Raw genomic sequence first — 15,317 nt, 5'->3', positions numbered from 1 at the left:
TCTCTCTCTCTCTCCCTCCCTCTCCCCCTCTCTTATCCAGATCCCTCTGAGACAGCGACCTTTGTCCTGGTGAACACTGAGCCAATCAGAGAGGGTGACGAGGTGAAGATGATGTGTGAGACAGACGGAAACCCTCAGCCTGAGATTGAGTTCTTCAAGGATGTAAGGACCAGCACACATTTACTGCATTTCAGACAGTGCATTTCAGACAGTTTGTGTATAGCAGCAGTGCAGCTATACACAAACCCTACAGTACTGCCATAGTCCACCCTGTTCATCTCATAAATCATTGAATAATCTCTCTCTCTTTCAATCCCCCCCTCTTTTCACCTCTCTCTCGCTCCCTCTTTCTTGCTCTCTCTCATGCTCAGGGGATAAACATTAAGGAAGGAGTTGCAGGGGGACTTTTGACTCTGAAGTCCGTCAAGCGTTCGGATGCTGGGGTGTACAAGTGTACGGCCATCGACTTTGATAACCTGGATGCTGATCTTAATGGAGAAGTCACTCTCTCTGTCCACTGTGAGTATCTATCCATCCTCCTGTCTCCCCTGAGGTGGTACACTTTTGATCCCAGAACATAATCCATTTTAAAAGATCCTCTCTCTCTTCACCACCCTCTTTCTCTCTCCCTCCTCCCCCTCTTTCTTTGTATCCCTCTTTTCTCTGCCTCTCAGACATTGACCCAATGAGTGTGAGGCCTGCCGGTCCATTGTCGACAATGACGGGAGACATGGTGGAGCTGCAGTGTAAGACCAAGGCCTCAGACACACACACCGTCCAGTGGAAGAAGGCAAGTCCAGTCCACCTCTCCCTGCTTCCTCCCTGTGTTACTACCAGTCCACCTCTCCCTGCTTCCTCCCTGTGTTACTACCAGTTCATCACTCTCTGCTTCCCCTCTGTGTTACTACCAGTCCACCTCTCCCTGCTTCCTCCCTGTGTTACTACCAGTCCACCTCTCTCTGCTTCCCCTCTGTGTTACTACCAGTCCACCTCTCTCTGCTTCCTCCCTGTGTTACTACCAGTCCACCTCTCCCTGCTTCCTCCCTGTGTTACTTCCAGTCCACCTCTCCCTGCTTCCTCCCTGTGTTACTACCAGTCCACCTCTCCCTGCTTCCTCCCTGTGTTACTACCAGTCCACCTCTCCCTGCTTCCTCCCTGTGTTACTACCAGTCCACCTCTCCCTGCTTCATCCCTGTGGTACTACCAGTCCACCTCTCCCTGCTTCCCCTCTGTGTTACTACCAGTCCACCTCTCCCTGCTTCCTCCCTGTGTTACTACCAGTCCATCTCTCTCTGCTTCCTCCCTGTGTTACTACCAGTCCACCTCTCCCTGCTTCCCCTCTGTGTTACTACCAGTCCACCTCTCCCTGCGTCCTCCCTGTGTTACTACCAGTCCACCTCTCTCTGCTTCCTCCCTGTGTTACCACCAGTCCACCTCTCCCTGCTTCCTCCCTGTGTTACTACCAGTCCACCTCTCCCTGCTTCCTCCCTGTGTTACTACCAGTCCACCTCACGCTGCTTCCTCCCTGTGTTTCTACCAGTCCACCTCTCTCTGCTTCATCCCTGTGTTACTACCAGTCCACCACTCCCTACTTCCTCCCTGTGTTACTACCAGTCCACCTCTCCCTGCTTCCTCCCTGTGTTACTACCAGTCCACCTCTCTCTGCTTCCTCCCTGTGTTACTACCAGTCCACCTCTCCCTGCTTCCTCCCTGTGTTACTACCAGTCCACCTCTCCCTGCTTCCTCCCTGTGTTACTACCAGTCCACCTCACCCTGCTTCCTCCCTGTGTTACTACCAGTCCACCTCTCCCTGCTTCCTCTCTGTGTTACTACCAGTCCACCTCACCCTGCTTCCTCCCTGTGTTACTACCAGTCCACCTCTCCCTGCTTCCTCCCTGTGTTACTACCAGTCCACCTCTCCCTGCTTCCTCCCTGTGTTACTACCAGTCCACCTCACCCTGCTTCCTCCCAGTGTTACTACCAGTCCACCTCTCCCTGCTTCCTCCCTGTGTTACTACCAGTCCACCTCTCCCTGCTTCCTCCCTGTGTTACTACCAGTCCACCTCTCCCTGCTTCCTCCCTGTGTTACTACCAGTCCACCTCTCCCTGCTTCCTCCCTGTGTTACTACCAGTCCACCTCTCCCTGCTTCCTCCCTGTGTTACTACCAGTCCACCTCTCCCTGCTTCCTCCCTGTGTTACTACCAGTCCACCTCTCCCTGCTTCCTTCCTGTGTTACTACCAGTCCACCACTCCCTGCTTCCTCCCTGTGTTACTACCAGTCCACCTCACCCTGCTTCCTCCCTGTGTTACTACCAGTCCACCTCACCCTGCTTCCTCCCTGTGTTACTACCACAACACCTCTCCCTGCTTCCTCCCTGTGTTACTACCAGTCCACCTCACCCTGCTTCCTCCCTGTGTTACTACCAGTCCACCTCTCCCTGATTCCTCCCTGTGTTACTACCAGTCCACCTCTCCCTGCTTCCTTCCTGTGTTACTACCAGTCCACCACTCCCTGCTTCCTCCCTGTGTTACTTCCAGTCCACCTCTCTCTGCTTCCTCCCTGTGTTACTACCAGTCCACCTCTCCCTGCTTCCTCCCTGTGTTACTACCAGTCCACCTCTCCCTGCTTCCTCCCTGTGTTACTACCAGTCCACCTCTCCCTGATTCCTCCCTGTGTTACTACCAGTCCACCTCTCTCTGCTTCATCCCTGTGTTACTACCAGTCCACAACTCCCTACTTCCTCCCTGTGTTACTACCAGTCCACCTCTCCCTGCTTCCTCCCTGTGTTACTACCAGTCCACCTCTCTCTGCTTCCTCCCTGTGTTACTACCAGTCCACCTCTCCCTGATTCCTCCCTGTGTTACTACCAGTCCACCTCTCTCTGCTTCATCCCTGTGTTACTACCAGTCCACAACTCCCTACTTCCTCCCTGTGTTACTACCAGTCCACCTCTCCCTGCTTCCTCCCTGTGTTACTACCAGTCCACCTCTCCCTGCTTCCTCCCTGTGTTACTACCAGTCCACCTCTCCCTGCTTCCTCCCTGTGTTACTACCAGTCCACCTCTCCCTGCTTCCTCCCTGTGGTACTACCAGTCCACCTCTCCCTACTTCCTCCCTGTGTTACTACCAGTCCACCTCTCCCTGCTTCCTCCCTGTGTTACTACCAGTCCACCTCTCCCTGCTTCCTCCCTGTGTTACTACCAGTCCACCTCTCCCTGTTGTGAACGTGTTACTGGGTAAGGAATGTGGTTGTACTGAGCAGGACTGAGTTTTTGTGAGAAACCGGAGAGGGCGTGGAAGAACAAGAGATATAGAAATTGAGTGTGTGTCCAACTGTCCCCTAACCTCATACCTGTGTGTGTTCAACAGGGCTCCACGGTGCTGTCCCAGACTGGTGTCTTGTCTCTGAAGTCAGTGACATTCGCTGAAGCTGGCGAGTACTCCTGTGTGGGCGCAGTGCCCTCTGTGCTCGGACTCACCTCCAAGGCCAGCGTCAATCTCACCGTCTCAGGTACACAGAAGCACAGCCACACACAAACACACACACACACCTACACACATGACTGTGAGTTAGTGACCCTGTGGTGGTTCTGAGATTGTTCAGATAGGACTACAGGGCTTCTTAATGTATAGATAGATAAGACTCAGATGCAGTAAAGGAAGTGGTGATGGAACAGTATATCATAAGACTCAGATGGAGTAAAGGAAGTGGTGATGGAACAGTATATCATAAGACTCAGATGGAGTAAAGGAAGTGGTGATGGAACAGTATATCATAAGACTCAGATGGAGTAAAGGAAGTGGTGATGGAACAGTATATCATAAGACTCAGATGGAGTAAAGGAAGTGGTGATGGTACAGTATATCATAAGACTCAGATGGAGTAAAGGAAGTGGTGATGGTACAGTATATCATAAGACTCAGATGGAGTAAAGGAAGTGGTGATGGAACAGTATATCATAAGACTCAGATGGCGTAAAGGAAGTGGTGATGGTACAGTATATCATAAGACTCAGATGGCGTAAAGGAAGTGGTGATGGAACAGTATATCATAAGACTCAGATGGCGTAAAGGAAGTGGTGATGGAACAGTATATCATAAGACTCAGATGGCGTAAAGGAAGTGGTGATGGAACAGTATATCATAAGACTCAGATGGAGTAAAGGAAGTGGTGATGGAACAGTATATCATAAGACTCAGATGGCGTAAAGGAAGTGGTGATGGAACAGTATATATCTTCCTGTGGTGGACTTTAATTGTTATTTTATTTCCTGCCATTCTCTCCCTCCTCTTTCTCTCTGTATCCATCCCTCTCTTTTTCCTCTCTCCCACTTTCTTCCCAATCTATATCTCTCTGCACCTCCCTACCCTCCTCCATCCCCCTTCTCTCTACCTCTCTCCCTCCTCCCTCTCTCTTCTCTCCCGTTACCTCTACCTTTCTCCCACCCCCTCCCTCTCTCTCTACCTCTCTCCCTCCTCCCTCTCTCCTCCCCCTCTACCTCTACCACTCTCCCTCCCTGTCTCTTTACCTCTCTCACCCTCCCCCTCTCTCTCCCTCCCTTTCTCTCTACCTCTTGCCCTCCTCCCTCTCTCTTCTCTCCCTTTACCTCTACCTTTCTCCCACCCCCTCCCTCTCTCTCTACCCCTCTCCCTTCTCCCTCTCTCCTCCCCCTCTTCCTCTACCACTCTCCGTCCCTGTCTCTTTACCTCTCCCCCCTCTCTCTCCTCTCTCCCTCCCTCTCTAGGTAAACCTGAGATAGATGCAGCTGTTGATGGAATGGTGGAGAAGGAGGGAGACATGGTGACTCTGTCCTGCTCTGCTCACGGACATCCTGCCCCACAGTTCACCTGGACACCCTCAGGAAAGGAGGTGAGTGTGCTTGTGTGTGTGTGTGCGTGCGCGCAGGTGTCTGTGTGTGTGCACAAGTGTGTGTGTGTGTGTGTGTGTGTGTGCGCACGTGTACATTGTGTGCGTTGACAAAGCTTCGTGGAGTTATGTTATGAGCTCTCAGAACAACTCCTCTAATTTATCTCTTAACCCATCTCTCTCTCTCCCCCCCTCCCTCCCCCCCTCTCTCACCCCTCCTCTCCCAGTCGGTGTCGGTGAAAGGTAACAAGGTGGTCAGTATGGTCATGCTGAAGGCCAGTGCTGCGGTCCTGAAGGACGGGGTCACCTGCGAGGCCAGTAACGACCACGGAGAAGCCTCTCAGGCCTTCAAAGTCACCATCAAACAAGGTCAGTATGGCCCTTCTCTTAACTTTCTTATCACTCAGTTTCTCTCTCTCTCTCTCTCTCTCTCTCTCTCTCTCTCTCTCTCTCTCTCTCTCTCTCTCTCTCTCTCTCTCTCCTCCATTGTGTTGTAACAGTAAACTGTAGTCTAACCCTGTTCTTCTCCTCTCTTTTCCCTGCAGCCGTCGATCCCAACGCAGCCAATGATGCAGGCAGAGGTAGACACTTATCCGTCTTCTCCCTCCTCCTTTCTGCCCTGCTGTCAGGACTCTGTGTTGTATATAGCCTGTAGTACTTCACCCTTCCTCCCAGCACTCTACTGTACTGTACATTGTATATTTCTCTACTGAACTACTACTGAACACTGTGGATATTGTATATTGTGTTTTGTTTGTCATCTTTGTATGATGTCTCTCCTATATTTTGTGGATGCTGCGACTTTTCTCTCCCCTGGGGGGGTAATAAAGGATGATATTCTATTCTATCCTCTTCCACTCTCTTCTTTTCTCGGCGTGTCTTTGTCACTTCTTTTTCCCACTGCGTTCTTCTTTCACTCTTTTTCCTCCTTGTGCTGTGCTTTTCAGTTGCTGTGGGCTTGTGAGTAGTTGTAACTCTAGAATGTGTGTGTGTTTCTACACTAGTGTGTGTGCGTGTATGTTGTGGTGGCTGTGTTTGTACACTAGTATGTGTGTTGTTGGTTGTTAGTGGGTGCACATAGTGGTGCGATGTGTGTTGCTTTGCTATGCAGTGATTCTGAGGAACTGTCTTTCTTTCAAAATGCTGCTCAAAGGGAACCATGTGCTTAAAACAGGTCTGTACAAATACCTCTGTGTGTATGTGTGTTACACTATGTGTATGTGATACAGAGAGAAAAGGTGTGTTTGTGAAAATGTGTCTATGTAGGAGACTGTAGTGTGGTGTGTGTATGTCTGTGTCTGCCTGCGTGCATGTGTGTGTGTGTGTGTGTGTGTGTGTGTGTGTGTGTGTGTGTGTGTGTGTGTGTGTGTGTGTGTGTGTGTGTGTGTGTGTGTGTGTGTGTGTGTGTGTGTGTGTGTGTGTAGGCCCCCCTCTTAGCCCCACCACACTATTGTCATCTCAATCAAAGCTGAACAAACCTCCCCCTCCCCTTTCCCCATTTCCCCCTCTCCTCCTCTCCCCTCCACCCATCCATTGTTCTCCTCCCAACCTCACCCATCCCATTTCCGCCCCTCCACCCCCTCACCTCCCCTCTTCCATTACCCACCCCTACCCCTCCACTCCATCCCCTCTCTTGCCTCCATCGCTGTCTCTTCTTCTTCAACCCTTCTCCCCCTTATCCCTCCTCACCTCCCACCAACTCCTTCTCCCATCCCTCCTCCCTACCTCGTTCTCCTCTCACCTCACCCCATCCATCCCCTCTAACTTCACTTTCCATCCAATCTCTCCCTTCTCCACCTCTCCCCCCATGCCTTCATCTCTCCCTCCATCTCTCCATGCCCCTAGCTGATAAGCAGCAGGGTGGCTCCAGTGGCGTGGTGATAGCCGTGGTGGTGTGTGTCCTAATGCTGCTGCTGCTGGTGGCACTCCTCTACTTCCTCAACAAGAAGGGCAAGCTGCCCTGCAGCAAGAAGGACAATAAGGAAGTGTGAGTAACAGGAGGGAGGGAGGGAGGGAGGGAGGGAGGGTGGGAGGGAGGGGGAGAGCTGAGGGGATGGAGGGAGGGAGGGAGGGAGGGAGGGGGGGGGGGGCTGAGGGGATGGGAGGAGGGGTTTTGAAACTGTTTCTAAAGAAAGGCGTTGTGATCATTGGAGTACAGACTCCGGTACCTTTTCTCTCGCCGTCTGTCTGTTCATGTTCTCTCCTTCTATCAACCTATCTCTCTCTCTCGCTATGCTACCTCTCCCTCTCTCTCTCTATGTTGTCCCTCTCTCTCTCTGCCTCCTCTATGTGTCTCTCCTGCAGGGCAAGTGGGGATGTGAATAATGACATTGTGGTGGAGATGAAGACAGAAAAGGCCAATGAAGAAGCTGGCCTCCTGAACAAGCCAGCAGCACAGCAGGTCAGAGGGCAGGGATCACTGGCGGGACGGTAGTGGTAGGAGAAGGGGGGATTGGTTTATATGTTTATATGCACAGTTCTTACATCGGAATAGGGTGATTCCTTACTAAACTACTAAACTAGAACAAAACAATTTTCACGGAATGAAATCCATAGAAGTGTCCTTTGGAGGAAGGATTGCTGTCATACTGTATATTTGACATTTGTATCTTAAAACTTATTACGGCTGAGATCCCGTTAACGGGATCGATATGACAACAGCCAGTGAAAGTGCAGGGCGCCAAATTCAAAACAACAGAAATCTCATTAAAATTCCTCAGACATACAAGTATTTTACACCATTTTAAAGATACACTTCTTGTTAATCTAACCACAGTGTCCGATTTCAAATAGGCTTTTCGGCGAAAGCACCACAAAACGATTATGTTAGGTCAGTACCTATTCACAGAAAAACACAGCCATTTTTCCAGCCAAAGAGAGGAGTCACAAAAATCAGAAATAGAGGTAGAATTAATCACTAACCTTTGATGATCTTCATCAGAAGACACTCATAGGACTTCATGTTACACAATACATGTGTGTTTTGTTCGGTAAAGTTCATATTTATATAAAAAAATCTCAGTTTACATCCGGTGATTTTGCAGAGCCACATCAATTTACAGAAATACTCATAATAAACATTAATAAAAGATACAAGTATTAAACATGGAACTTTAGATAAACCTTTCCTTAATGCAACCGCTGTGTCAGATTTCAAAAAAACTTTACGGAAAAAGCACACCATGCTATAATCTGAGTACAGCGCTCAGAGCCCAAATAAGCCATAAAGATATTCGCCATTTTTTGGAGTCAACAGAAGTCAGAAATAGTATTATAAATATTCACTTACCTTTGATGATCTTCATCAGAATGCACTCCCAGGAATCCCAGTTCCACAATAAATGTTTGTTTTGTTCGATAATGTCCATCATTTATGTCCAAATTCCTCCTTGTTGTTCGCGCGTTCAGTTCACAATCTAAACTCACGACGCGCGTTTAAGTCCAGCGGAAAGTACGGACGAAAAGTCCAAAAAGTCCTGTTACAGTCCGTAGAAACATGTCAAACGATGTATAGAATCAATCTTTAGGATGTTTTTAACATAAATCTTCAATAATGTTTCAACCGGAGAATTCCTTTGTCTTCAGAAATGCGATGGAAAGCAGGTCGCTCTCACGTGACCTCGCATGTTCAGCTCGTGCCAGACACCTGACTCAAAGAGCTCTCCTTCCCTCATTCCTCACAGTAGAAGCATCAAACAAGGTTTTAAAGACTGTTGACATCTAATGGAAGCCTTAGGAAGTGCAAAATGACCAATATCGCACTGTATATTGGATAGCCAAACCTACAAACCTCAGATTTCCCACTTCCTGGTTGGATTTTTCCCCAATTTTTGCCTGCCATATGAGTTCTGTTATACTCACAGACATCATTCAAATAGTTTTAGAAACTTCTGAGTGTTTTCTATCCAAATCCACTAATAATATGCATACCTTAGCCTCTGAGCCTGAGTAGCAGGCAGTTTACTCTGGGCACCTTTTCATCCAAGCTACTCAATACTGCCACCCAGCCATAAGAAGTTAATGCATAATTGAGACATAATTAATTGAAGTTGGAATACTTGTGACATTTTGACCTCACCCAGGCCTCCTTTAAGACTCCATGATGTTTCATCTGTAGCGTCTACAAACCTAAAGTTGGTGTTATATAAAGTTTTACCGCTTGCTCTGTAAGATGAGTAGTATTTTGATTTCAAAAACAATTTTCTTACATTAATTTATTCATATACAAAAATATAAACATGAATGTAGAAATATAGAAATATCACAACTCTAAAAGTAACAGAGATCCCACTCTAGAACTTTGATATGCCGTAGATTATATTATGTTCAACGATATATTGAACAATGTGCCAAATCTAATATACACTGCTCAAAACAATAAACATCTAAAACACTAAAATAACACATCCTAGATCTGAATGAATGAAATATTCTTATTAAATACTTTTTTCTTTACATAGTTGAATGTGATGACAACAAAATCACACAAAAATGATCAATGGAAATCAAATTTATCAACCCATGGAGGTCTGGATTTGGAGTCACACTCAAAATTAAAGTGGAAAACCACACTACAGGCTGATCCAACTTTGATGTAATGTCCTTAGAACAAGTCAAAATGAGGCTCAGTAGTGTGTGTGGCCTCCACGTGCCTGTATGACCTCCCTACATCGCATGGGCATGCTCCTGATGAGGTGGCGGATGGTCTCCTGAGGGATCTCCTCCCAGACCTGGACTAAAGCATCCGCCAACTCCTGGACAGTCTGTGGTGCAACGTGGCGTTGGTGGATGGAGCGAGACATGATGTCCCAGATGTGCTCAATTGGATTCAGGTCTGAGGAACGGGCGGGCCAGTCCATAGCATCAATGCCTTCCTCTTGCAGGAACTGCTGACACACTCCAGCCACATGAGGTCTAGCATTGTCTTGCATTAGGAGGAACCCAGGGCCAACCGCACCAGCATATGGTCTCAGAAGGGGTCTGAGGATCTCATCTCGGTACCTAATGGCAGTCAAGCTACCTCTGGCGAGCACATGGAGGGCTGTGCGGCCCCCCCAAAGAAATGCCACCCCACACCATGACTGACCCACCGCCAAACCGGTCATGCCGGAGGATGTTGCAGGCAGCAGAACGTTCTCCACGGCGTCTCCAGACTCTGTCACGTCTGTCACATGTGCGTGTGAACCTGCTTTCATCTGTGAAGAGCACAGGGCGCCAGTGGCGAATTTGCCAATCTTGGTGTTCTCTGGCAAATGCCAAACGTCCTGCACGGTGTTGGTCTGTAAGCACAACCCCCACCTGTGGACGTCGGGCCCTCATACCACCCTCATGGAGTCTGTTTCTGACCGTTTGAGCAGACACATGCACATTTGTGGCCTGCTGGAGGTCATTTTGCAGGACTCTGGCAGTGCTCCTCCTTGCACAAAGGCGGAGGTAGCGGTCCTGCTGCTGGGTTGTTGCCCTCCTACGGTCTCCTCTACGTCTCCTGATGTACTGGCCTGTCTCCTGGTAGCGCCTCCATGCTCTGGACACTACGCTGACAGACACAGCAAACCTTTTTGCCACAGCTCGCATTGATGTGCCATCCTGGATGAGCTGCACTACCTGAGCCACTTGTGTGGGTTGTAGACTCTGTCTCATGCTACCACTAGAGTGAAAGCACCGCCAGCATTCAAAAGTGACCAAAACATCAGCCAGGAAGCATAGGAACTGAGAAGTGGTCTGTGGTCACCACCTGCAGAACCACTCCTTTATTGGGGGTGTTTTGCTAATTGCCTATAATTTCCACCTTTTGTCTATTCCATTTGCACAACAGCATGTGAAATGTATTGTCAATCAGTGTTGATTCCTAAGTGGACAGTTTGATTTCACAGAAGTGTGATTGACTTGGAGTTACATTGTGTTGTTTAAGTGTTCCCTTTATTTTTTTGAGCAGTGTATATATTTTCCATAGTCATGTTTGTATTTTTCAATATTCATACACTTATGTAAGAAATGTGTTATTAAAATAAAAATACTACTCATAATACAGGGCAAGTAGTAAAGCTTTATATAACACCAACTTTAGATTTGTAGATCCTACAGATGAAACATCATGGAGTCTTAAAGGAGGCCTGGGTGAGGTCAAAATGTTGCAAATATTATACATTAATGAGTTATTTCTCAATTATGCTTTTGTAACTGATGTGAAATGGCTAGCGGTGGTGCGCACTAATAGCATTTCAATCGGTGACGTCACTCGCCCTGAGACCTTGAAGTAGTTGTTCCCCTTGCTCAGCAATCATTCCTCCAAATGACCCTTCTATGGATTAAATGTTGTGAAAAGTTTTGTTTAGTTCTAGTTTCATGAGTACTCACCCAATAACTATTCATGAGGAGAGAAGATCAGGAAACCAAAGCATTGGCCTAGAATAACATCTGAGTTTGGCTGGAATCGTTACAGCTACAGTGTCATCATGAATATGACCTACAATGTAGAAAATAGTACAAATAAAGAAAAACCCTTGAATGAGTAGTTGTGTCCAAACTTTTGACTGGTACTCTCTCTTTCTCTCCTCTCTCTCTCTCTCTCTCTCTCTCTCTCTCTCTCTCTCTCTCTCCTCTCTCTCTCCTCTCTCTCTCCTCTCTCTCTCCTCTCTCTCTTCTCTCTCTCTTCTCTCTCTCTCTCCTCTCTCTCTTCTCTCTCTCTCTCTCTCTATAGAGAGATATATATATATATAACTGTATATACTGTGTGCATATACTGTTGAAGTCGGAAGTTTACATACACTTAGGTTGGAGTCATTAAAACTTGTTTTTCAACCACTCCACAAATTTCTTGTCAACAAACTATAGTTTTGTCAAGTCGGTTAGGACATCTACTTTGGATATGACACAAGTAATTTTTCCAACAATTGTTTACAGACAGATTATTTAATTTATAATTTACTGCACAGGTGTCAAACTCATTCCACGGGGGGCCGAGTGTCTGCGGGTTTTCGCTCCTCCCTTGTACTTGATTGATTAATTAACATCACTAATTAGTTAGGAACTCCCCACACCTGGTTGTCTAGGGCTTTATTGAAAGGAAAAACCAAAAACCTGCAGACACTAGGCCCTCCGTGGAATGAGTTTGACACCCCTGATTTACTGTATCACAATTCCAGTGGGTCAGAAGTTTACATACACTAAGTTGACTGTGCCTTTAAACAGCTTGGAAAATTCCAGAAAATTATGTCATGGCTTTAGAAGCTTCTGATAGGCTAATTGACATAATTTGAGTCAATTGGAAGTGTATCCGTGGATGTACTTCAAGGCCTACCTTCAAACTCAGTGCCTCTTTGCTTGACATCATGGGAAAATCAAAAGAACTCAGCCAGACCTCATAAAAAAATTGTAGACCTCCACAAGTGTGGTTCATCCTTGGGAGCAATTTCCAAACGCCTGAAGGTACCACGTTCATCTGTACAAACAATAGTACGCAAGTACAAACACCATGGGACCACACAGCCGTCATACCGCTCAGGAAGGAGACGTGTTCTGTTTCCTAGAGATGAACGTACTTTGGTGCGAAAAGTGCAAATCAATCCCAGAACAACAGCAAAGGACCTTGTGAAGAGGCTGGAGAAAATAGGTACAAAAGTGTCTATATCCACAGTAAAACTAGTCCTATATCGACATAACCTGAAAGGACCCTCAGCAAGGAGGAAGCCATTGCTCCAAAACTACAATAAAAAAAGCCAGACTACGGTTTGCAACTGCACATGGGGACAAAGATCGTACTTTTTGGAGAAATGTCCTCTATTCTGATGAAACAAAAATAGAACTGGCCAAAATGACCATTGTTATGTTTTGAGGAAAAAGGGGGAGGCTTGCAAGCCGAAGAACACCATCCCAACCGTGAAGCACACCATCCCAACCGTGAAGGACGGGGGTGGCAGCATCATGTTGTGGGGGTGCTTTGTTGCAGGAGGGACTGGTGCACTTCACAAAATAGATGGCATCATGAGGGAAGAAAATGATGTGGATATATTGAAGCAACATCTCAAGGCATCAGTCAGGAAGTTAAAGCTTGGTTGCAAATGGGTCTTCCAAATGGACAATGACCCCAAGCATACTTCCAAAGTTGTGGCAAAATGGCTTAAGGACAACAAAGTCAAGGTATTGGAGTGGCCTTCACAAAGCCCTGACCTCAGTCCTATAGAAAATTTGTGGGCAGAACTGAAAAAGCGTGTGCGAGCAAGGAGGCCTACAAACCTCACTCAGTTACACCAGCTCTGTCAGGAGGAATGGGCCAAAGTTCACCCAACTTATTGTGGAAAGCTTGTGGAAGGCTACCTGAAACGTTTGACCCAAGTTAAACAATTTTAAAGGCAATGCTACCAAATACTAATTGAGTGTATGTAAACTTATGACCCACTGGGAATGTGATGAAAGAAATAAAAGCTGAAATAAATCATTCTCTCTACTATTATTCTGACATTTCACATCCTTAAAATAAAGTGGTGATCCTAACTGACCTAAGACAGGGAATTTTTACTAGGATTAAATCTCAGGAATTGTGAAAAACTGAGTTTAAATGTATTTGGCTGAGGTGTATGTAAACTTCCGACTTCAACTGTATATATGTATTTAAATATTATATTATATATAAAAAGACTGGAAAAACACCAGGAAATCAGCTCCAAGTCATTTTTATTGAAGAAGTGTTCCCAAGTATTCCCACGCATAATAGAGAGACACGTGATCGTATACAAATGTATGAAAGGTTTGAAATGATTATGTTTTAGTCAAACATTATATCTGTTTGGGCTTATTGAGGTGAAAATGCAGTCTACAAATGATTTGTAATTACGTTCCAGCCCGCCGACCATCCGCTCAATAAAAAATCAGCCAGTTGGTTGAATCTAGTTGATGATCCCTGACTTATATAATATCACATGATGTTGTATTGACTCAAAGGATTTACTAGTGCTTTGTGTTGTCTTCCACAGTGAGGAACAGAGGAGAATTTGACGCAAGAAGACAGAAAGAGAGGGATGAAGGGATGGATAGAAAACGACAGCAGGGCTTGTTTTATTTTTGATAGAGGGAGGAATCGGACTGAGGGAGGAAAGACGGTGTAATGGGAGTGTGTTTTTGTAGGGATGGGGGGTAACCATGGGGGGGGGGGGGGGGGGGTATTTAAACATGAGACCTAATACATCACTGGACATCAACTGACTTCATCATGACATTATCAGATCGTAATCCCTGTCCACCAATCACAACTCTTGGTTGACCGTGTAGAATAGAGCTGTACAGTAAACGTGTCCAACATGACTCTAGCCACAGTAACTCTTTTCTACCCCAATCCAAACACAAAATGCCATTAAGTCACTGTGTGTTGCAGGAGTGTGTGTGCGTGTGAGTGTGTGTTTGTGTGTGCTGTATTGCATTGTGTATCTGAGCTGTGGGTTGTTCTTCGTTCAGTCAGTGTAGTGGATGTGTCTGTTCTGTGTGGAGTCTGCATCTAGCCCATTCTGGTGGACATGGGAAAAACACAAACTGTCATCCTACTCTATTTATCCCTACGCTGATTATTGTGTCACTCTGAATTCTATCCCGTAACATAGAGATTGACCGTGCCTACTGTTATATCAAACTTAATGATCATATTCTTTGCCCAAGACGATGACCAGCAGCATATTAGGCACAATACTTCAGATGTACTTTCTGAAAAACCTTTTCAGTCAAACAAGGCAAGCCAGGTCCACTTATACAAGTCAAAAGTCATTCCAGCCTAAATCCACTCCGGCCTTGGTTTGGTCCTGGCCAGAGTCCTCTCTTTACAGGATGACAGGAAATAGAAGACTCTAGTCCCTGTGTATCAATTCATTGTTTAGTTTTTCATTTCAAATCTAGAATGTTTATTCATTTATTCAAATTCCTTTCAGCTGTTACCTTAGCAACAGCCGAGACAATTTGTAACTTCCTGATCCCTTCCTGTGTAAATGTATTTTTCCTCAAACCAAAAAGCAACAAAAATGACAAGCTATTCGGTGTACAAATTAGTTCCAAAATGTTGACGAAATGTATATTATGTATCTGGTCATTTGTTTTCTTCTTTTTGTTGCTCTGTCTCTGCAAACGGAATACTGTATAACCTGTCAATCAAATGGAGGCTTACTGTATACGTGAGGTGAATCTGAATGAATCTATGTGTGTTTACTGCGTCGTTAGAGTCCTGACCCTGCTACAGCTCTCGCCGTATTTCATAGCCTACTGTCCTTCTCTGAGCAAAGCCATTTTCAGAAACACAACACTCCCTGTTACGCTCAGCTTACCCAATTATCATCCCCTAGCTCTGGAAAATTGGAGTAATCTGGCAAAATGGGGAACGTTTTTGTCCTCCGTTGACAATCTGAAATCTCTGCCAGCTGCACTACCATTTCCTTCAGCACAGATTGGCTTTGCAGGCTGGATGGGTTA

General features: G+C 46.3%; 1 protein-coding gene across 2 annotated transcripts in view; it reads left to right on the top strand.

Annotated features, from left to right (window-relative positions):
- Window positions 1–14,013, top strand: part of LOC129844704 (basal cell adhesion molecule-like) — a 68,867-nt gene extending 54,854 nt beyond the window's left edge. Inside the window, exons 7-17 of one of the 2 annotated variants that reach the window (XM_055912751.1) lie at window positions 41–162; window positions 372–519; window positions 675–790; window positions 3,371–3,512; window positions 4,747–4,871; window positions 5,096–5,237; window positions 5,414–5,449; window positions 6,022–6,042; window positions 6,714–6,855; window positions 7,173–7,269; window positions 13,841–14,013. In XM_055912751.1, the coding sequence (XP_055768726.1) occupies window positions 41–162; window positions 372–519; window positions 675–790; window positions 3,371–3,512; window positions 4,747–4,871; window positions 5,096–5,237; window positions 5,414–5,449; window positions 6,022–6,042; window positions 6,714–6,855; window positions 7,173–7,269; window positions 13,841–13,843 (1,094 nt within the window). In that variant the 3' untranslated portion in view covers window positions 13,844–14,013. The remainder of the gene's footprint in view (window positions 1–40; window positions 163–371; window positions 520–674; window positions 791–3,370; window positions 3,513–4,746; window positions 4,872–5,095; window positions 5,238–5,413; window positions 5,450–6,021; window positions 6,043–6,713; window positions 6,856–7,172; window positions 7,270–13,840) is intronic. The other variant, XM_055912752.1, reaches the window with a different exon arrangement.
- The last annotated feature ends 1,304 nt before the right edge of the window (window positions 14,014–15,317 follow it).

The sequence above is a fragment of the Salvelinus fontinalis genome, unplaced genomic scaffold (genome assembly GCF_029448725.1).
Source record: "Salvelinus fontinalis isolate EN_2023a unplaced genomic scaffold, ASM2944872v1 scaffold_0204, whole genome shotgun sequence".
In the NCBI taxonomy this organism is placed as follows: Eukaryota; Metazoa; Chordata; class Actinopteri; order Salmoniformes; family Salmonidae; genus Salvelinus; species Salvelinus fontinalis.
Note: the sequence above shows the minus strand (reverse complement) of the source record. Positions and strands in the feature narration are given on the sequence as shown.